Raw genomic sequence first — 21976 nt, forward strand, 5'->3', positions numbered from 1 at the left:
ATTGGGAAGCTTTACCTAACGCTAGTTCATCAAAGAACCAGACTGGAGGCAGGCCTACACCCATGAAGGGGATGTCTGTGTAAACCTAAAACGATAATATGACTCTTTCTGTGCAAGGAGCCATTTAGGGGGAAAAATGATTCTCGTTTCCTGCTTTATCTGGACTTTTACATAGAAATGATTTGCCACTTATACCGCCCGTTGGCTCAAAGGCAGGAGAGCTGAGAGACTATGAGAAACAGGGAGCTGTTGTGTTGACTTTTCAAAGGGAGGAAACCCCAACAGATGGAGGAGGGGCAGGGAAGAGGAGGAAAGTTGATTAAGATTAAACAAAAAGAATTTTTAAAACATCTCGGGGAAATGGTTTCTATCATCTGTGTACATAGCTACCGAGCTTCTTTCCCTCCGGGGATATGCTCTCAGGATGGACTTAACCCCAAAGTAAAACAGATGAGAACCGGGCCCGTCTCCATGTGGAGCAGAAACACGAGGTTTAATCTGATTCTGCGCTGCCATTCTGGTCAGAAGGGACCGGGCAGTGACAGACTTAAAGCATTAAGCTGTTTCTTATTTAAAAAATATCCCAAGTGGTTCCTACGGAAATTTACAGAAACAAAGATACGTGGTTTCTGTAGCAAAGACTCACTGCCATTCACTCTGGCTTCCGGGTCAGTATCAGCACTGACCATGTGTCACGGAAAATGGGCTTAAATGCCACTTTCCGTGAGTTCAGAGACGACGTAGGGTCTCTTTACTCTGAGCATTACATTCAGTGTCTTCCCAGGCGGGGCCTGTTGGGGGCGCATTTCTTAGGAGGATGAGCCTTTCCTTTGTTTCCTTCCAGGGCCCTCGGGGCTTGCTGGGGCCTCGGGGCACGCCAGGACCTGTGGGGCAGCCTGTGAGTATGGCTGCCGTGGTGGGGGTGCTGTGGTGGGGGTGCTGTGGTGGGGCTGCCGTGGTGGGGGTGCTGTGGTGGGGGTGCTGTGGTGGGGCTGCCGTGGTGGGGCAGCCTGTGAGTATGGCTGCCGTGGTGGGGGTGCCGTGGTGGGGCTGCCGTGGTGGGGCTGCCACACTAGGCTGCCAGGGAAAGCTCGTGGGGTGTGACATGGGGAGGCCACAGCTCCACTGAGCCACCGGCCCAGGGCCAGTACAAGAGCTTCCATGTTTGCAGTGTAACCTCAAACCCTTAAATATGAGCAATAACAGCGTAGATGTTCCAAGGCCAGCCCCGCTGCTTGTCAGTGTCAGGCAGCTCTTCCTTGTGGTTTATCTCCTGTGATGTTCCTATCAGGTTCCTAGCGCACAGTGGGGGCTGCTGGTGGGTTTCCCCTCTGGGAACAGATGCCCGAGCACAGGTCTCCCCTTCTTCCTCATCCCCATTCTGTCCTGAACTGATCTGAGCCCCCCGGGCCAAGGGGGTGGTGCCAGGAGGAGGCCAGTCTCTGATGTGCGGGTGGCATCTAAGCTGATGGACATCACACACATTTTGTTCTTTCATTGAAGGGCATCGCAGGTATCGACGGCCCCCAAGGACCGAAAGGCAACATGGTACGTGGAACATGTCCGTGAGTAGCGCATCCCTGCGAAATCCGGGCTCGCAGACTCCTGCTGCGGCCGGATCTGAAATGAAGGTTTCTTCCCACATCCGCTAAGGCCACGAGCTGCCGCGGCGGCCAGACCGTCCACAGGGGGGCTGGATGTGGGGCTATTTTTCAACTGAGAAGAAAAAAAAAAGCTGTGATTTGAAACGGCTGTTACAGTCTCTGCCTATTTCCCTACGCAGGGTCCGCAGGGGGAGCCCGGGCCTCCGGGTCAGCAGGGGAACCCCGGGCCGCAGGTGAGTGAGGGGGCAGCTCCTGAGGCCGTGGGGTGAGGGGGTGTCTTTTCGCAGCCACAGAATTTCCACATCCAGCTCAGAACTCCGCAGTGTGAGCGTGGGAAGAGAAGCCCTTTCCCCCTAAAAAAGAAAAAAGAAAAAAGAGCGGAGGGGAGCAGGTGGGGCGACTGGGGGGAAAGGGTGAAGGGAGTCAGACAGTCACAGGGGGGTCAGGTGCAGCCCAGGGGACACCATGGACACACGGTAAGACCATGCTCGCGGCCAGGGGGGCACCTGAATAGCGGGGGGCACTGTAAAGGGTGTGCGATTGTCTGACCCCTGCGCTGCCCACCTGGGCTGAAGCAAGGTCATACTCAATGTCAACGGTGACCGGAAAAAGTAAGTTAAAAGCAGAAACGTGGAGCAAATGTGCCGAGGCCTCTTTCCTGCAAGAGGAACGCGAGTCATCGGTGCTCGGGGGAGGCCCGCAGGTCAGCCACACCCGCGGGAGCCCCGGTGCCCACAGAGTAGCTCAGAGCGTTCCGGAACTTTCCGGGGAACGCAGGGGACAGATGCAGATGCTGCTGCCTCCCTTCCTGCGGAACAGAGGGCTGATCGCTTACTGTTCTGCCGCGTGTGCTCTTGCGACGTGACCCTGACGCTCGGATGCGTTCTCTCCACACAGGGTCTCCCGGGCCCGCAAGGTCCCATCGGCCCTCCCGGGGAAAAAGTGAGTGTCTGTGGGGCTAGTGATGCCTGGCGGGCGGTTTGGGCGTCAACCTTAGGGGGGTTATTGATAAGATATCAGGGGCTCAGCCGTAAGGAATTGATCTGGGGCTTAACCACGAGGGTACATGCGTCCCCGAACTGAAAGTAGGAAATTTCTCAGGGTTTCCATTTGGATAGTTTCCAGATGTGACATGCTCAGCTTATTAATTTCAGGACGGCACTGGTGTGCGCCAGTGTTCTCTCTCTCTCTCTGATTCTCCTTTTCGTTCTCATTATTTAAAGAAGTGTAATTAGGTTTGCTTGTGACAAAGGGTTTGTGGCAAGACCTGATTAAGGGAAAATGGTGAAGTTATCATTGCCACCATTTCTTATATACAAATGACAAATGATCTTGTTAAGAACCCAATGCCTGGATCAAAACAAGAATGAATCTTTAATTAAAGTGATGTCTTTTCCTTCTGATCGTCTCTGCTAGATTTCCTAAGTGCTGCTTTCTGTCCCCTGTAGTCACAGCACTGTCAGCTGCTCTTTCTAATGCCTTCCCCCCTTATATATAGTTTTAATTTCTATGAACATATAATTTAAACATAGCTTTAATGGGAGTATAATTTCATACTATAAAAATGCATTCATTTTAAGTCTACAGTCAATGATTTTTAGTAAATTTACAGTTATGCCACAATCAACTTTTAAATTGGTTTGAGAGAGAGGAAGGGAGGTAGATAGATGGAGAGAGGAACATTGATCTGTTGTCCCACTCATTGATGCGCTCACTGGTTGATTCTTATATGTGCCCTGATCAGGGATGGAACCCACAACCATAGTGTATGGGGATGACACTCTAACCAACTGAGCTACCCGCCAGGGCTAGTACGAGAGTTCGAATATTTGTAGTGTTCCCTTAAATATGTAGCAACAACAAAGCATTCGTGCAGTAATGCCCACAGGGTCCTTGCCATACATAGAAGTATTACACCTGTAATAATTAAGGGAATAGTCTGCACTAGACCTCTACATTTTGTTCTTAAGAAATAAGACCATTGTCTTGATAGCAAAAGATAATTTCAGTAACAGTCAAAATACTTTCATTGAAAATATAGTGTTTTATAATAGTTCTTACATAATGTTCAATTACTCAACTAAAAGTGACTTTGCACATTAGTGAAGGGGATTGAAAGTTTCAAAAGAGATGTTATTAACCTTTAGTTATAAAATCAAATTTTTCAAGTTGAAGGTTATCCTTCATCTTTTGTTGTTTGGTAGAGATTTAAGTCAGGTCTTGTAAAACTCTTCACTATCAGTCTATTAAGCATGTCAAACTCACAGGACTTGGGCTATATGCCTCATGTATTTGGCCCGTGTTAGCCGTTGAATTTGACATGCTTGGTCTACATGAATACCATGGCTTTCCTAAACACTGCGAATGGAAACCCCTCAGCTATGTCCACCACCCAGCATTCCTGCTATATCCTTGTTCATTTAAAAAAAATACCTTTTTATTGATTTGGGAGAGGGAGAGAGAGATGGAAACATCAATGATGAGACAGAATCATTGATCAGCTGCCTCCTGTCAGTCAATAAAGATAAATTTTAAAAAAATTTAAAAATTAAATAAAGAGATACATTTAGGATCAGTAAGCAGGCCCGAAGTTAGCATGTTTCTTTTTACATCTGCTGAGTTTGGTTTTAATTATCTCTACGTCCTATTTCTTCTACATCATATGTTCAAAAGTATTTATGTGTGTGTGGCTTATGTATAAAAACCAGTGACTCAAGAATTTTATCAGTAGTAGATTCCTATGTACAAAGTCAGCCTTTTCCTCATTTTCACTTTTGAAACTAACACATTCTCTTTCTGTCTGGTTAGGGACCTCAAGGCAAACCTGGGCTCGCGGGCCTCCCAGGTGCTGACGGCCCTCCTGTGAGTAACAGTTCCCTGCTCCCCACACCTGTTATCTTCACAGACAGCTTCCCGTGTGCCTGACGGGGTTCATGAGTTCAGGAATACAAGCTGCCTGAGGCAGAAATTAAACGTGGAGCTCCAATACCCTTCACCGTGTCACTTCCCCTGGCAAACATCTTAACTGGTTTGCCGTGGTCTTTGGAGAAACTGGTGACCCAGCTCAGAGTCTCACATGGCTCACCACGCCCTTTCTGCCGCAGGCTCTGAGCCTTGCCACAGTCACACCTTTCTTCACGGCGTCCCTTCCTTTCCACAGAAAGCACCTGCATCCTGTCTTCCTTTTCAGAGGAGGCCGGGTGGGCTTCCTCACCATTCCTTCATTTCCAGGGAGTCCCTCCTTTTCTAAAAAATATTGCAATGTTTATTGCATAGCAATCAGTAATGTAATTCTGTAATCTCTACAGTTGTTATTCTTAAGAATTTGTTATTGATGCTTTTTTTTTCCTCTTCAAACCTCTTTTTTTTTTTTAAATTAAATGTATTGGGAGACATTGGTTAATAGGATCGTATAGGCTCAGGTGTGGGTCTCTATGAGACAGGGTCTGTACATTGCCCTGTCTGCCCACCACCCAAAGTCAGATGTTCTTCCGTCTCTGTATATTACAGCTTCTCACTCAGAGCTATGGTACATTTTTCTTTCAGCCTCTATTTGTGTTTATTGATTATAATGGTGATGGAGCTGCACGTTTTTATTTATTAATTTTCAATAACTTGATTATTGACACTATTAGTATTATTTATGAGCTTGCTGCATTTTCAAGGTCCCACCCACATGCCTTAGTTCCCTTTTGAAGATGCATGTCTGATTAATTGATCAATATGCAAAATAGAAGTCAGATTGAAATCTAATTATGTAAGACGAATTGACACTGAGGTTGAATTACTGATGAATAATAATATGTATCATCTTATGTGTTTTTCCCAAGCTCTCTCAAATATATTATGTAGCTGAAAAAAACTTGCATCTATCCAAATGCCACAGTTTTCAATGTTATTTAAGGCCATGCACACGGATGCAAAATGTTCCATTTGTTTTGAAACATAACAAGTAATATCTCAATATTTTGAAAATAAAATGTAATAGTATCGTGTACTGCCTTTCCTTTGCGTCTTACCAGTGCATCTTCTTGCTAAATAGGGTCACCCTGGGAAAGAAGGCCAGTCTGGAGATAAGGGTGCTCTGGTACGTTACACAGCCTCCTGGAAACGCACCCCCCCCCCCGAACATGCCTGCGCTCGTCATCTCGGCGATGCATGTGTGATGCGTGTGTGATGCATGTGTGATGCATGTGTGATGCATGATTGCTTAGGGACATGACTGTTGGAAAATAAGGACCAGAGACTAATTCATCTCCACCTGTAAACATGTCTTCATTTCCAAAAGAATGTTTGCTACCATTTAAATATGGCATGTTCCTAGAATTGTTTTTGTTTAGGATATAATAAACAGATACATATTAGGTAACTTTTAGTGTTGTATTAGCCCGTTTGTTAGACTGCATTTTCTGTTTTTTAAAATTGTTCTCATGGTCAGAAATAAATCCGCTTTCTGCATATGTAGTAAATGTGGAGTAAATGACCATGAATTATGATAGTGAACTTGGACTAGAATGACTGAATATTGTTACACTGTTTATGTCACTCAAACTTCATCATCACTTAATACTTTCTGGCAACCCTTAAGCAGAGATGGACTGTAAGAGCAACAATTATCAAAATACCTAAATAAGACTTATTCAGTGTTAATACTGTTTTGGGTTATAGTAGCAAGGGCAGGATCATTCTTATTTAGAGTTGTTAGTTTTGGATTCTTATTAAAATACTCAGCATTCCTGCAGAAATTGTATATTATATATAACATATTGTTTCCTTTATGTAAACTGGTGCCATGGAACCAGCTGTGGAAAAGACATCATTTTGATCATATTCTTAATGATGTGAACGCTACACATTTATACAGAGTTGTTGGTTAGAAATTATTGATCCTCTTGGTTAATCTGTAATTGTCTATTGTAGCCACTGAGGACATCAGATTTTTTTTCAGGTTTATAAAATTAGTTATTAATTATACAATTATTACATCACTTCACATACAATTTTATCTTATTTTTAGCATGAATATATGACATGATACGTTTGGGATAAGTAGGGCTAGTCACATGGTTTATTTATCATTTCTGACTTTAGAAATAAAACTACCCAAGAAATCGATGTCAGTGGTGGAAAAGAGCATATTCTTGTAGATTATCTGGTAAATTATAACATAAGCAGTGCTCGGAATGTTTCCTTATTTAATTTCCAATGGGTGTGTTTCAGGGTCCGCCTGGCCCACAGGGGCCTATTGGCTATCCCGGCCCCAGAGGAGTGAAGGTAAATGCTGTTTTTTCCCACATCCCTTAATTTCAATGTAAAATAGTATAGTCATTTACTTTTTCTAATTTATTCCACAGGGAGCAGACGGTGTCAGAGGTCTCAAGGGCTCTAAAGGTGAAAAGGTAAATTATAATTTACTTAGTGGTTTCAGTTACTATATCCATTATATCAAAAATGTAAATTCACTTAAGATATTCTGTTGGCCAAATAGTATATTGTGATTTCTTATGTCCCCAAAATGCAAATATAATTTTATACTTTGTATTCTGAAAACTTAAAAAATATATATTCTTATAACCTGGAGTGAGGACTGAATTACAGAAGAGAAACAAGATGCATTCCTTTTTTCCTTACGTGTATTTATTTAACTTTTCTAAATCATAAGATTGGCCTTTAGAAAATATATTTTCTGCAGGGGTTGTTCAATATTGTATGCATAACAGAGGAGTGTTTATTTCTCGACTAAAATCCCCCAAATTCATACATTGAAACTCAGTGCAAAAGATGAAAGTGAAAAGCACTTGGGGGAAGAGAAAGACTCCCTGTGTGGTAGTGTTTGCACAGCACAAGAATTAGTGAGAAGGAAATAAAGATTAAAACCAGGAGGAATGAAAGATTGAGTATTAAGGAGACAGAAATAAAGGTTAGAAAGAATTAAAGATGAAATATTAAAGAGAAGGAAATAAAGATTAAAACCAGGCAGAGGTGGAGTAAAGAATGTGGAATCTTCTATAGAACATTTATAGCTTAATTGTCTTTAGACAAAGAACCTAACATTGAAATTTTAAAAATATAAATGTTTAATATAAGTGTAGAGCTCCTCCCCCCGCCCCCCCCCCCAAATCCTTCAACACTTATGCTGAAACTGAATGATACCACTCAGAGTCAGTATTGAGTTTTCTTACTACAATATTATATTTTTAAAAATATGGGGTTCCTTATCAAATGTTGGTAGATTTGGTGAGAAATATATGGAATATCAATGTTGTTTTCAACTTGACTTTTCATTCCCTTACTCATAATTTTATCAACAGTACTTTGAGTGGATTTGATATCACTAAGGAATAAATAACAGGAGATGGACTTATTACATCCATTATAATTTAGTTTTCTGAAAAAAATAAAACAGGTAACTTACGGAGGCATTGCCAAGGTATGCAACTATAAGGTGTTCCCCAAAATGTACACACACACTTTGAATAATTATAAAGTGTTTATTAAAATACATTTCCTTTTCAAAATGGAGCTACTAGCTGTTAAATATATATTTTAAAATGATAGATGATGCGTTATCTGTGAGAAGTCTACTCAGGAAAAAAATAAAGGTATATTGCTTATATGCAGGAAGATAATTTGAGATTATTGTATGGTCTGAGAAGAAACAAATAGACCTCTAGGAAAAGGATTACTATTGTAAACTTGGAGTTGAAAGTTCTGAGTTCTGATTCTAGTTGTAGTAACCACACATGTCAACTTAGATTGGTCACTTTCCCTTATTCTAAGTCTGTAAAATGAGACTGAATACTGTCCAAACAAATCTCTAAGGCACTTTTTTTTGCTATCTCTTATTCATACCATATATTAATTTAGTTGTGTATTACCTAGATTTAATTAAATTTTGAAAACTTTTTTATAATGATAAGAATTCTTCTTAGTTTAGAACTTTGTAAAGAACCATTAAATCCTAATGAATCCTAATGTATATTAATTACTTTTTTTCTGAGTATGTATTATAATCAACCATTTCTCTCATAAGAGATAAAAAAGGAAGTCAAAACCATTTTCCTTTTACGTACAACAACATTCACTGTTAACCAAAGGTCAAGAGGCAAGAATTAAAAACCGCTATTGTTTAGACTCAGATGTTTTTCCTGGGGGCTGGGTGAATTCCTCCTTTACACATCATCTAAAACTCTGGGGTTTTTGTGTTTAAGATTAATTCAGACCTGACCATTTTAGGACTGGAAATCTCAGAATTTGATAGTGCCCTTTGCTTTAAAAAAGCCATTTATTGTATGGATACCCAAGAATTCCAGTCATCTCATTTGCATCTCTACTTGTGAACATAGGGAAAGCACAGGTGAGACGAACAGCATCCAGGTCTCTTAAAAACACACAACGAAACCCACACCAGCCCTGCCTGGACGGAACCGCAGCCTGGCCCCTGATGGGGAGCCCGGAGGCAGCCTTTCTCCAGGAAACTCGGCCCCGGGGTGGCTCCCGGGCTTCCTGGGGAAAGCTGATGGAGACAGTGGTCAGTGGGAGGTCACGTGGTCGTTCCCAAGGGCCTGCTTGCCCAGTGGCATGTGGGCAGGGAGAGCCCTAATTCCACAGGTGATTCTCTGGCGGGGACGTTGGGAACGGCAGCTTCTGTCTTAAAGGAACCGTCTGCACCATCAGAACCCTTAGCTTTGGGCAGATACCAGATTGGATCCCTTTCCCAGGTTCAGGTCTCTTAGACCAGCATGACCTGCTGTTTCCTGGGCCTTAGCAGAGCTCGCCAAGGCCACGCCGAGGCAGGGCGGCCTGCACATGTTCGTTTGGAAAAGGCTTGTTGAAGCTCCTGATCACCGAGGGTCAGGAATGTAGTGGGCCCTGGAGCTTCAGAGGTTAACGGGGCACGAGGCTTTCACCATTTAGTGGGACGAGCGAGACCTGTGAGCCGCCGAGAGCGGGATGGAGGGGGCGGCAGTTATACCAGTTCGGGCAGAGAGGTGAGTTCGGGAAGAGAGGTGAGTTCTGGGGGGAGATGGCCCTGGAACACGCATGGCAGCCTCGGGGACTGAGCTTGACATGATTGTGTAGAGACATGATTTCCGCGTGGGTTTCTGTATTTGGAAACTGAGGGGGGGCACCTGGGGACCTGCAGGATGAGCTGGCGTGTGCTGAGCAGTCGGAGAGAGGTTGGGTCACTGGCATCACGGTTGTTAGCGTTACCTGGGGGCAGGCCGTTTGCCTCGGTCCAGAATTAACACCCGTCGCCACGCTGCCGCTGTGCGTGTTGTTGTAAATGTTACTCGCTCTCTACGAGGAGAAAACACCCAGGAAAAGGGCTTTTCTTTTTGCCAAGGCCAGCGGTGCTCCTACAAACAGGTGCTGTGACATGGTGCGCTTCTTCCCAGGCGGCCCAAGGCTCCTCTTTATCTTGTTCTGTTTTGTTTTTCTGTTTCGTTTGCAGACGGTAAAGGGGGTGTTGGGGGGCAGGGTGTTTCGGTTGCAAGTCGGTGAGGGAAAATGTTGGGTTTGTTCCCATTGCGCTGCGTGCCGGGCTCTCAGGGCTGCTCTGCTGCTGCTTGGTTGGAGCGCGGCTGCCTCTGAGCCGCAGAGCCGGTGCCGGGCGCGGAGAGTCCGCTGCGTCCTTCCCGCGTGTCTGTCCTTAGCATGTCTGTGCCTTGGAGCTTAGTAACTTGTAATACATGCAGTCGGTATAGGGAGGGAGGGAGGGAGGGCGGGCAGCGTGTCCCCCGGTGGACGGAGAAGGTGATTTGCAGTGTGTGTGAGCCGTAACCAAAGCGGGATGACGAATGGAAAAGCAGATCATTCAGTTTCTAGACCCCAGGTCCCAGTGTTGGGTGGGGGAGTGCGGAGATTCAAGACCAAAGGTGAGAGCCAGCTGGACAGGATCTAGCTCACGTGTGTGTGTGTGGGGGGGGGGGGGGGGGGGGGTGATCCTGGGCATGGTTAGGCACGTGCACCCGCTGGAGGAAGGTAAAACTGGATTTGCCCAGCTTTGTGGTTGAGAGAGGGCATGTGGCAGCAGGACGCGGAAGTACATCCGTGTTCTCGTACTGCCTTGAAATGGCCTTTTTTCAAACCAGCAAGTCGAACCGATTCTCTACTCAGGAAGCTATCAGCCGCCCCTTCTCCAGTCCCTTTTTGCCTCAAATCTGTTGTGGGCCCCGCTCACCCACGGGAGGGGTGTCCCCGGACAGGACAGGCCCCCGCCAGGGCGCTTCTCATGTAATGAATTCATACGAGAGACCTTGACTGCGTTGTGAAAAGCCAACTGATTAAAGCGATTAAAGCGTGCACCTTTATTGAAAAAAGCAGAAGCAAAGCAAGCAAACCTCTACACCTGGCGGGAAGCGCAGACGGCTCTCAGCTAAACTGGAGAGCAGTTGGGTGGGGGTCCGAGGCGGTAGACACCTCCCGTCTGTGGCTTCAGAACTCCTCTGCTGACTGTTTGGTGCAGATTAATTCTCAGGGTCTTTTTTTTACTTTGCTGTGGCCTTTCCAGAACTCATGAGAAGCACCTGGCAACTCTATCTTGCCAAACCTGAGGCTGCTGGCTTCTTTCAGGGAGTAAAAATGCCCCTCCCCCCCCTGCATTCTCTCCTTAGGGAGGCTTTTAACCATTTGTTCTGTGACCTTGGCTGGGGAAGGTAATGGCTGGTTAGCTACAAGCTGGCTGCACATTGCCCAGGCTGTTTGGCCTTGTTTGAACTTTCCTGTCTCAGTTTCCCTATTCCTCCCCTGGGATCCTCTAACAAAACCACCATCATCATCATCTTCACCACCACCACCATCATCATCATCTTCACCAGCACATCTTTTCTCCAAACAACCATGTTACTCCATCTGTACCAAAATTAGCCCAAATATTATACCTTCGTTTTATTGGTAAAATAAAAACGTCAACGTACTCCACAGTACTCTGAAAGGAGTAATTGCTCAATTAATGTTTTAAATATATGAATAATGATTCATTCAGAATTTAACCTTTTTCCTGAAATTAGGAGAGGATTAGGTTGTGATGCTTCTTAAAAGTTTAGAGTTCACTAAAGAATGGTAGGACATATTTTTATAGCCAAAATTTCTCCCGTCTTGGCTAAAGGATGCCCGCATTTCAGCAACACTGGTCTGTGCATATGATGCGTCAGTGAACAATCTGTGTTTACAGAAAAAGGGGAATATTGATTTGCTTACTCTCCACCTGAAAAGAGGCGATTAGAGAACAGGTTGAGCTGGAAAGCATTTGTCTAAAGCTCGTGCTACAAAATGCATAATACGGAATTATTCAGTAGAAATTAGAAATGGAGGGTAAAGACATTGTTTTAGATAATCCAAAGTTTTTAAATTATAATTATATAAATATTTACTTTTTCTTCAAGTAGCACAGAATACATGTTGTCATAGAGAATGGTTATATACTCCATAAGATAGAGAAAATTTAATGGACACATTTGTAAAATATTTCCAAAATTTAAAAATTATTTTATGTATTTTATTAACTTAGAAAATTATTTGATGATTTTATTAATTATGGGAAAATGGAAGGATACTGGGCATAGGGTTAGAATAGGGAGGAGGAAGTTTTACAACTAGGATACACATTTCTCAGAAGAATTTTCCCTAATTATCAGTATTTACATTGTACTTAGCCATATTTTATATTCAAACACTTGTTTTATTACTTGTATTTTAGGGTGAAGATGGTTTCCCAGGATTCAAAGGTGACATGGGTCTTAAAGGTGACAGAGTAAGTGAAAAGAAAATTTCCATTAGTACATACAATTATGTGCATGAGTGGTTTTTATATAAAAGTTAGGTGTTGTAATCTTTGTGAAGATAATATAATCAATTGTCTTTTAGGTGTTCTATTAAATTTCCATATTTATAGACATTTTTAAAAATTGATGATAAAATTGCTTGAAAGAAGTAACATAATGGATTTATTCTCAATTTAGTTGTATGTAGTGAGCTATGCTGCCTGGAACCTATACCCGCAACTTGTATGAATTTGTATTATATGGTGGTTTTGAATTTTTGACTAAAAAAACCCCTTTTTTTTGATAATGAATGTCTAGAAAACAAACAAAAATGTGAGTCGCCTGAAGTAAATTAACATTTTATTGGGAAGATTTATTTAATAACTAACATAATAGTACCTAATCAATCTGAAAAAGAAGCAAACTGTAGAACATTTGGTTCCCTAAAGTTCATATAAAGCCTGTTCCCAGGATGGTGGCTGCACCTTTCATATCCTAGTACCCAGTGCAGATGAAAACCACGTCTAAAATGGAGAACTTTTTAAAATATTCCACACAGTGATTTCCAAAGTTGCTATTGTCAGAGAGGAACAAGTATTTTTTCCTACTCTCCTGCTAGGTTCTCTGACTGGAGCCCTTTAAAATCAGACTGACAGTAGAGGGATTAACAAGAGAAAATAAGAAGTTTGCTAGCTGGTGCATCATGTTTACACCTGGGAGCACTCAGTGATGACTAGTAGTAGCTCAAAGGGGTGGTTAGAACTTTGGCTTAGATAGCATTTAGAAAAGGAACAATACATTTTTAGAGAAGTGAGGAGACACAGGAAGAGGACTTTGAGTTCCTGGGACTGCAGATAGTTGGAAGCACATAAAAGAGACATGAACAGCTCTTTAGTAAAATATGTTGTAGAAACCCCTCCTGTCTGCTTCTGGCTCCAGGTAGATAAAGGACTCATTGTCTCCAGTGATTACCTCCTGTCCTTTCTGGTTGTAAGGGGAGGAAGGACGCCTTTGCAAATTTAAGTCTTTATTTTAGGCAATTAAGGAGCAGGCAGAGAATTTTTTAAAAAAATGAAACTTATTAGGGGAAAACTGGTTAAAAAATCATATAGGTTTCAAGTGTACAGTTGTATGGCATACCATCTTTTATTGCATATATCAGCTTCTCAATTGCCTTTAGGTCAAAATAATTGTTATGACAAAGTGGTATAATGGGGCTGGCATCTCCTACCACCCTATTATTATTTAATCTTGATTCTTATTTTTCTCTTTCATTCTGAAACACAGATGCATTAACATTAATTTAATATGATACACAGTAGCATGGGCTTCTGTAGGTTGTCCAGTGTCAAACTATATCAGTTGTTTGTTAATTAACGACCAACACGTTCAAGCCTCATTATCATAGATAAAGCATGAGCAAACAGGCCAGGAGGTGAAGAAGATGACGTTCTGATAGGCGATAATCTCTGCCATTCAATCTCCAATCTATTTTAAGTTTCAAAAATGCTGTTACTCTGCGTTTCAGGGAGAAGTTGGTCAATTAGGTCCAAGAGGAGAAGATGGCCCCGAAGGCCCCAAAGGTCGAGCAGGTCCCACTGGGGACCCCGGTCCTTCTGGTCAAGCAGGAGAGAAGGTCAGTGAGCAACTCTCCGTCCACAGATGCCCTTGAAGAAAATGCTCCGTGTCACTGACAAGTGCTTTTAATGACCCGGGTCGGGAGTCTAGAGGATCCTGTTAAATTCAAGCACATCCATACATAGTTGCGAGCCGCTTAGCGACAGGAACGCGTTGCTAGGTGATTTCATTCTCTGCAAACATCGCCGAGTGCCCTCAGGGCTTGTCTGCCTGTTGTCCATCTGTGCAGGGCTGACCTGCAATCAGACCACTCTTTAGTTCAGTCTATAATGGAAAGGTCAGAACTATAATCCTAACTTTTTACCTGGATTCATCTAGTAAAATACCCCATTCATTAAGTACTGCTCGTCTTTTAACGTAGGACATAGTAACTTAGACTTGTTTTTATTTTGTCTAAACGTACATATGAAAGACTGATGCTATGTGTGTCTAATGTTTAAGACTTGGGCACATATTTCATAAAGTGCCCTTTCATAAGATCTTAAGAAAAATGAATCACAGTAAAATTCCACAGACACCTTTTATTCATCTATTTAATTTAGTTTCCTCTCCATCTATGATTTTTAAGTTAATGGTTTTCCAGGGAGGCCATTTTTGGTTAGTATAGCATTTTCATTCTCCAAGTATTTGTAACACCACTGTTATTTATCTGTTGGTTTTAGCACTTTTTACATGGAGATGTAACCTCATCGCATGAGAACAACATAGTTGCATATACTATATAAGCGACCACCTGCAGGAGTTAACACCCCACAGAAACCATTGCTTAGCTCTAACTTGCAACCTGTGTATATTTATTGATGCAGATACTTGAGAGAAAAAAAGAAGAAACTGCTCAAAATTGGGGAAGAATTTCTTAATATAGTTATTTAACTTTACTTATTCAGTGAGAAAAGGGTAAAGAACTTGTGAATGCTGGCTTTATATTTACTGTGAGAACGAAATACTTTTATCAAAAGGCTGAACTTTCTAATCGACATCACCCACCCTTCAGTGACGTGGAGTGCTGAGGAGCTTGGGTGTTTTCTTTACTCCGGGGACCAGCCCACCAAGGCTCCCAGCCCTCACATACCCGGGCTCTGTGTCCCAGGGAGGGCCTGTCACTCGGGCAGCACAGGGGAGGGCGTGACCGTGGGCACATGGGAAACATGTCTGAAGCATCCTTTTTCCTCTTCAGATGAAGACAGAGAATGAAAGTGTGGCAGAAACTTGCAGATCTTTCTTTCTAGTGACAAATATGTGGCCCTTCTAAAAAAATGACTAAAATGATCATTTAAGCTTAATTCAACCAAGAATTTGTTTTTAACTTTAGGGAAAACTTGGTGTTCCAGGATTGCCTGGGTATCCAGGAAGACAAGGTCCAAAGGTAAAGTAATTAGCTTGCTTTTTAGAGTGTATTTACTAACACTTTGTAGAAACAGTTAAAATTGTTTACCTTTATTTTTTTTGGGGGGGGGGGCATATAATATGACAGTATCTTGAAATTTCACTTCCACTCATTCAAAATTATTAATTATTAGGCCTGTTAGATCTTATAATTTAAAGTGTGTTATCAAAGATGCACATAGATTACCATATCACAATCTAAAAAAAATTTTTGGTAACTGTATTTCAGGGCAGTTGTTTCCCTTTGTAAGCCTATCTACTTTAATGCATTTATTACTATTTTAAGGTTATCTGTATTGTCGAAAGTTTTACAGATGTCCTCCCCTCCCCCTGTCATTGACCTCCTCCACCCCGCACCGCCCCCCCCAGGCCTTCTCCCTCCACCCTCTTGTCTGTGCCCAGGGGCTATGCACACATGTATGTACATTCTTTGGTTAATCTCTTCCTGCCTCCCCACCCCTCTTCCCTCTGAGATTTGTCTGTCTGTTCCATGCTTCCATGGCACAATGTCAAAATATCTTTGTGGGGGCGGGCACCATTCAACCCCCTACGCCACCTAAATGCTATATTTTTCTCATTGAAGTATATGTATGTTATGGATAAACATAGATGGTTTTAAAAATACATGTTTACCATGGTGTGCTAATTTTTCTCAAGCTAATTTATAGAACGTCGTTACGGCTGCACTTGTTGCATTGACTGACTAGATACAGTCAAGTGGTTAAACAAGTTAATATATAAATTCTTGTTATTGATATTAAGGTTGTTAAATACCCATGAGATTATCTGTCTGTCTATCTAACATCCATCTCTGTTTGACCCATTCAGGCTTGACAGGTATAGTAGGTAGAAATAAATCCTAATTATATAACAATCCCCAAACATTTATCTATTAATAAGCTTCACAAATAATCAGTGGGAGAGGGAAATGTCCTTTCCCCACACAAATGTGAAAACAGGCACTCGTCGTCGTGTGACAGCACTATTTGAGGCTTACTGTGTGGTCTTGTAATTTTCCTAGAAAAATTATTTTCTAGAAAATACATGTTATACATATTACTAGAGGCCCAGTGCACGGCATTCGTGCACCGGGGGGTGTGGGAGTCCCTCAGCCCGACCTGCACCCTCTCCAATCTGGGAGCCCTCAGGAGAGCCCTCTCCAATCGGGAGTTTCTGTCTGTCTGTGCAATCATATGAGCGAATTGTCTGAGACCTCAACTCAGTTTGGTTTGTTGCTCACAGAATAGGGGATTTTTTTTTCTTTGCTCCATTGGTGGAGATTTCCTGGAAGTTTTAGGATATCTTCCCTTTAATTTTTCCTAGACACTCTGATTTTACTTATGTCTCTCACCTTTGCTTTCCCTCCATCCCCCACCACAACAGAAACTTGCTCTAGGTTCACTTTGCTCTAGTGTCTAGGACAGTGGTTCTCAACCTTCCTAATGCCGCGACCCTTTAATACAGCTCCTCATGTTGTGGTGACCCCCAATTTCATTGTTACAAATTGAACATAATGAAAGCATAGTGATTAATCACAAAAAATATGTAATTATATATGTGTTTTCCGATGGTCTTAGGCGACCCCTGTGAAAGGGTCATTAGACTTGTAAAGGGGTCGTGACCCACAAGCTGAGAACCGCTGGCCTAGGAGATCCATATGCCACCAGAACTACAATTTCCTGCATTCCTGGTGCTCCCCGAGCTTTTGGTTTTCCCTTCCTGCTCTGTCTCCACGTCCCATGGCCTCCCACTCTGCCAAGTCCTCCAAACCGCCAGCTCTCCCTCTCTGCTCTCCATCTGGCAGCTTGGGGAGCCAAGTTCCCCAAGCCACTCCACTTTCTGCCGGCTCTCCCGCTCTGCTCTCCGCCTGGCGCCTGTGTATGCAAATTGACCTGCCATCTTTGTCGGGTTAATTTGCATAGTCACTCCTGATTGGCTGGTGAGTGTAGTGGAGGGACGGCCAATTTACATGTTTCTCTTTTATTATATAGGGTAATTCCTGTTTCCTCTGTAGTAGGAGGTGAACATGAGCCTTTGAGCCTGGTAAAGTAAGAGTCCTATGGCTCTGATTTTAAAATAATCCAGGCATCATTCACTGTCTGTGGCTGTGTTTCAAGCACTGATCAGGAATTTTCCCATTAACTACCATCCCTGCTCCCCTGTCCTGCCTCTCAGGTACCTGCTTTTCAAATGCCAGCATTTCTCACAAGTGCTAGGAGTGAGAGAAGACATTCCGGGCACAGCCCTGGGGTTCAGCTCTCCTCAGATTACCCCCGGAATTACTGATCTAATTAGGAGGGTGAATTGCAGTTATGCTGGTGCTTTGATTTAAAAACACGAAACTGTCATGTTATTTGATTTTCTTTTATGAGTTTGACATGCTTATGTTTTGCTGTTTTTCACAGGTCACTTCTCTGTTCAATATTCTTTGATTTTGGGGTTTTATTATTAGTATTAGCCAAATGCTTCAGCATGACTAGAGAAGTGTTTCTTTCTAGCAGAATCAAACATTTTCCTTTATGTTAAGGTTGCTAAATACACATGAGACTCTCTAGCTTAAATGTTTGAAATTTTAGTCTTTATTATTTTCTATAACTTTTCTTCATACATTTTATTCTGTGCTCGGAAACCATTTATGCTTCTCAGTTCTACAATAAAAAAATGATTGGCACATCCAAGATCAAAGATAACTTCAAAGATAACTTTCGTATGTGGAAGCCAGTGAATTTTAAATAGATTCAAATCTTGCTGATCTTCTTCAAGCAATTTAAAAACTATAATTAGACAATATAATGTATCCAGTATCTTACTAGCAAAGTCTTGGTGGGTATTAAAAGATGCACTCATCCTGTGTACTATAAAGTGATAGGTAGCTATTTCAAAAAGTAACATCTATTTTAAGACAGGACACTTTGATAGTTAAAACAGCATTTAAAACAATTTTTACATTTCACACTGAGCCTTTTTTGCCATTAACCTTTGACTTTTGACCTTTTGCTTGCTGTTTCTTTTTCTATCGAAAAGCAGGTGATGCCTCTGTGTGGAACTTACATATTTGGTGATAATTCCTTCCATGAGAAAGAAAAGAATGATTTAGTACAAACTGCCCAGTTGTTTGATTGGACATTTTTGTCTGTTTCCCATACATTTCTTAGAGCAGAAGCTATATAAGAAAATAAATTGATTAAAAATGAAATTGATGCATAAGAGCCATTTGTTTTAGTGGAGTTTCTCTAAATGTGTTACCTATCTATGCCACTCGGGACAGGAGTGAATATTTGTCCCCAAATAAAATCTGATAGAAGTAAATTATTTCCATATTCAGTTATACTCGCTTATCAAATTCCCAGCGTATCACAAAGTAATACTGCACCAGACACAACTATCTGATTCTCTGTAGAGAAAGAAAAGAGGCTTTGAAAGCCTTCAGAAATGTAATTTGCAGACCTCTCCCCCATGCTGTGAACATTAGGCGTCCTAGCCCTTGTCCTAGGGTCGGACATAGTCGTCTCTGTGGGCGTCAGAGATCTAGTGGGAAACGGGTTTGGGTTAGTGCTCTGACCATCAGCTGCCACTGGCTTTGCACGCTTTCCTGACTTGGGGCGGAAATGGGAATTGACAGCCTCCATTCTGCACGTGTGACCTGGAGAAACTTAATAATGCGGATTCCTGAGTCAAAGGTCCGCGTGGGACCTGGCCATCCGCGATGTCAGCAATCGCTCCAGGTTTTTCTGACACACAGCAGCCTTTTACCACGTGGAGAAACATTCAGGGGTATTTCAGTCCAAATGAGCGGATAAAAAAAAAGCAAAAAGTGTCTTCCAGTCAAAGAAGGCTCATTATACTTCCTTTCGTGCCTGGGGCACGTGTCAACAGGACCGCCTTCTGCTCTTCAATGGGCACTTCATCGTTGTTGCATTTAATTCCCACGATGGTCCAAATGGGAACAGTGAGTCTTGGGGAGCTCGCCCTCTACCCCGTCCCTGGTCTGATAATTAGCAAGTAGAACAGCACAGACTGGAGCCCTAATCTGCTCTATCTCATGAGACAGTACCGAGGCCACAGCCACAGTCGAGCTCACAGGAATCTCTGAGCAGATGGAAGTCTGGACATGTGCACCAGGAGAAATGGGGAACTAGGGTGCAGTTCATTTCTAAAATGTGGTCGTTTGTAGAGGAAATGACATAACGCTTTTACTGTGCGTATTACATCTTTAGCCATTTATTACTGTCATTGTCATTTTATATATATATAATTTATTTCAGAGAGGAAGGGAGAGGAGAGAGAGCAACATCCATGATGAGAGAGAATCATTGATCAGCTGCCTCCTGCATACCCCCTGCTGGGGATGGAGCTCATAACCTGGGCCTGTGCCCTGACCAGGAATTGAACAGTGACCTCCTGGTTCATAGGTTGACGCTCTACCACTGAGCCACCTCGGCCAGGCTCATTGTCAGTTTTACACCTTGCCTTCCTCGATCCCGATCTCCCCCAAATTCCCTAGTACCTGTAAGCTGTTGCCTGGCCTCATTTCGCAGAAGAGAAAACAACAACTCTGTTCAAGGAGAATGAGTAACACTCCCAAGTTTTCTAGGTGAATGCATGACAAAGACAAGTCTTGAATTTATGCCTTTGAAATTCCCAGAGCAGGACTGTGACGCTGGCCCGCCTGCCTTAGAGCTCAGCTAGTTCTGACTAGTCAGACATCACACAGGCAAGGTGGAGGGAGATTCGGTGTCTGTGACTTGATCCAGTTCTAAAGGAATGAAATTACTCAATGAAGAGTGCTGTGTAGACTCATCCCAGAGTGTTAATTCAGGACAATATAGTATAAAATGCTCGTTTTAATAGTTGATTATTCATATTGAAACCTAGGAGTCTTCTCCAGAGTTGAAGCAGGTATGAAGTTAGACGTTAACCATTTACTGACTATAAAATTCCCATTGTCTGTAGTTGCTCTTTTCTTATATGAGAAATGACATATTTGATTCATGATTTTACCGAAAGTAAAAAACTGAAAATCTGTTTTATCCGTTCATGCTTCCAATGCCCCCAGGATTGCCGACGCCCCTGTAAGTTTGTCCTTAAATACATGGGTGGAGCTTGTATGTGCATTAAGGATGCACTTTTCATTTAAATAAGACCAGCTTGTGAGAAGCACTGTGTTCCCCAAGATTCCCACTTGTGGTTAAATGTCAGTTACCAAGTTCATGCTTCTTGTTTTCATCTTTGCAGGGTTCCACTGGATTTCCCGGGTTCCCAGGGGCCAATGGAGAGAAAGGCGCACGGGTACGATGCTCACGTCTATTGCTCTGGCCTCGCTAGTGTAATGTCCTTGCCAAGGCCCCCTCCCAGCCCAGACCCGGCTCCCTGTGCCCACCAACCCTGACCCTGTCTCAACTGTCTTTGCAGGGCGTCGCGGGCAAGCCAGGCCCTCGCGGGCAGCGCGGTCCCACGGTGGGTACCTTACATCCAATCCACATTTTCCTTTCGGACTTAATTTTCCAAGATGATTTTCTCCAGGAATAACAATGTCTCCGGCGCCTCTGGCGTGGCGTGAGAGCGACATGGTCTTCTGTTCTCCGCAGGGTCCTCGGGGTTCGAGAGGAGCGCGAGGCCCCACGGGGAAGCCGGGTCCGAAGGTACTGTCCGCGCCTGTCTCCTCGGGCTTTGCTGTAAGCGCTCCGTCCAGGGACGATGCTGGGAGCAGGACTCTCACCGGGTTTTTCCTTCTGTTGTTGGCAGGGCACTTCGGGCGGTGACGGCCCCCCAGGCCCTCCTGGCGAGAGAGTAAGTATGAGACGGGCACATCAGATAGAATCGATTCGAAGATTTTGCAAGTGATTACATTTCTAGGAAAGGGAACACGTGTCTGCAGCACACATCCACGGCCGTCCACAAAATCCAGCGAGAGCTGAAACATTCCTAGTCTTTAACTGACTCCTCTAAAAGAAAGCTTCATCTTCCTACTTTTTATTTGTTTTTTAATCCTCACCCGAGAATGTTTTTCCATTGACTTTTAGGGAAAGTGGAAGAGAGACGGAAAGACAGAGAAACATCGATGTGAGAGAAACACATCGATTGGTTGCCTCCTGCACGAGCCCTGACCAGGGCCCAGGCCGGGGAGGAGCCTGCAACCTAGTACATGCCCTTGACTGGAATCAAACCTGGGACTCTTCAGTCCACAGGCTGACACTCTATCCACTGAGCCAACTGGGTACGGCATCTTTCTATTTTAAAAAAATATTTTTATTCATTTTTAGAGAGGAAGGGAGAGGGAGAGAGAGAGAAACATTGACGGGGCTGCCTCCTGTACACCCCCTACTGGGGATCGAGCTCACAATCCAGGCGTGTGCCCCGACAGGAAATCGAACCATTGACCTTTCCGAGAGCATAGGACGGTGCCCAACCAACTGAGCCACACCGGCCAGGGTCCATCTTTCTTTTGCACACAGGTTATATGCTACTGATCTTGTCACAGAAATGAGAGAAATAACACGTGTAATTGGTCCAAGATGTCACTCTTAAACTCAAGCCAATTTTTTTTTTTCTTTTAAGTAGACGCGTAACACCGATGCCTCC

At 43.3% G+C, this 21976-nt stretch overlaps 1 protein-coding gene across 1 annotated transcript in view; it reads left to right on the top strand.

Moving 5' to 3' along the window:
- COL11A1 (collagen type XI alpha 1 chain) overlaps positions 1–21976 on the top strand; it is a 140701-nt gene that overhangs the window by 62391 nt on the left and 56334 nt on the right. Inside the window, exons 21-35 of the mRNA XM_036344132.1 lie at positions 845–898; positions 1504–1548; positions 1784–1837; positions 2502–2546; positions 4413–4466; positions 5647–5691; positions 6825–6878; positions 6959–7003; positions 12307–12360; positions 13899–14006; positions 15321–15374; positions 20630–20683; positions 20807–20851; positions 20983–21036; positions 21140–21184. Of these exons, the coding sequence (XP_036200025.1) occupies positions 845–898; positions 1504–1548; positions 1784–1837; positions 2502–2546; positions 4413–4466; positions 5647–5691; positions 6825–6878; positions 6959–7003; positions 12307–12360; positions 13899–14006; positions 15321–15374; positions 20630–20683; positions 20807–20851; positions 20983–21036; positions 21140–21184 (810 nt within the window). The remainder of the gene's footprint in view (positions 1–844; positions 899–1503; positions 1549–1783; positions 1838–2501; positions 2547–4412; positions 4467–5646; positions 5692–6824; positions 6879–6958; positions 7004–12306; positions 12361–13898; positions 14007–15320; positions 15375–20629; positions 20684–20806; positions 20852–20982; positions 21037–21139; positions 21185–21976) is intronic.

The sequence above is a fragment of the Myotis myotis genome, unplaced genomic scaffold (assembly GCF_014108235.1).
Source record: "Myotis myotis isolate mMyoMyo1 unplaced genomic scaffold, mMyoMyo1.p scaffold_m19_p_18, whole genome shotgun sequence".
Taxonomy (NCBI): Eukaryota; Metazoa; Chordata; class Mammalia; order Chiroptera; family Vespertilionidae; genus Myotis; species Myotis myotis.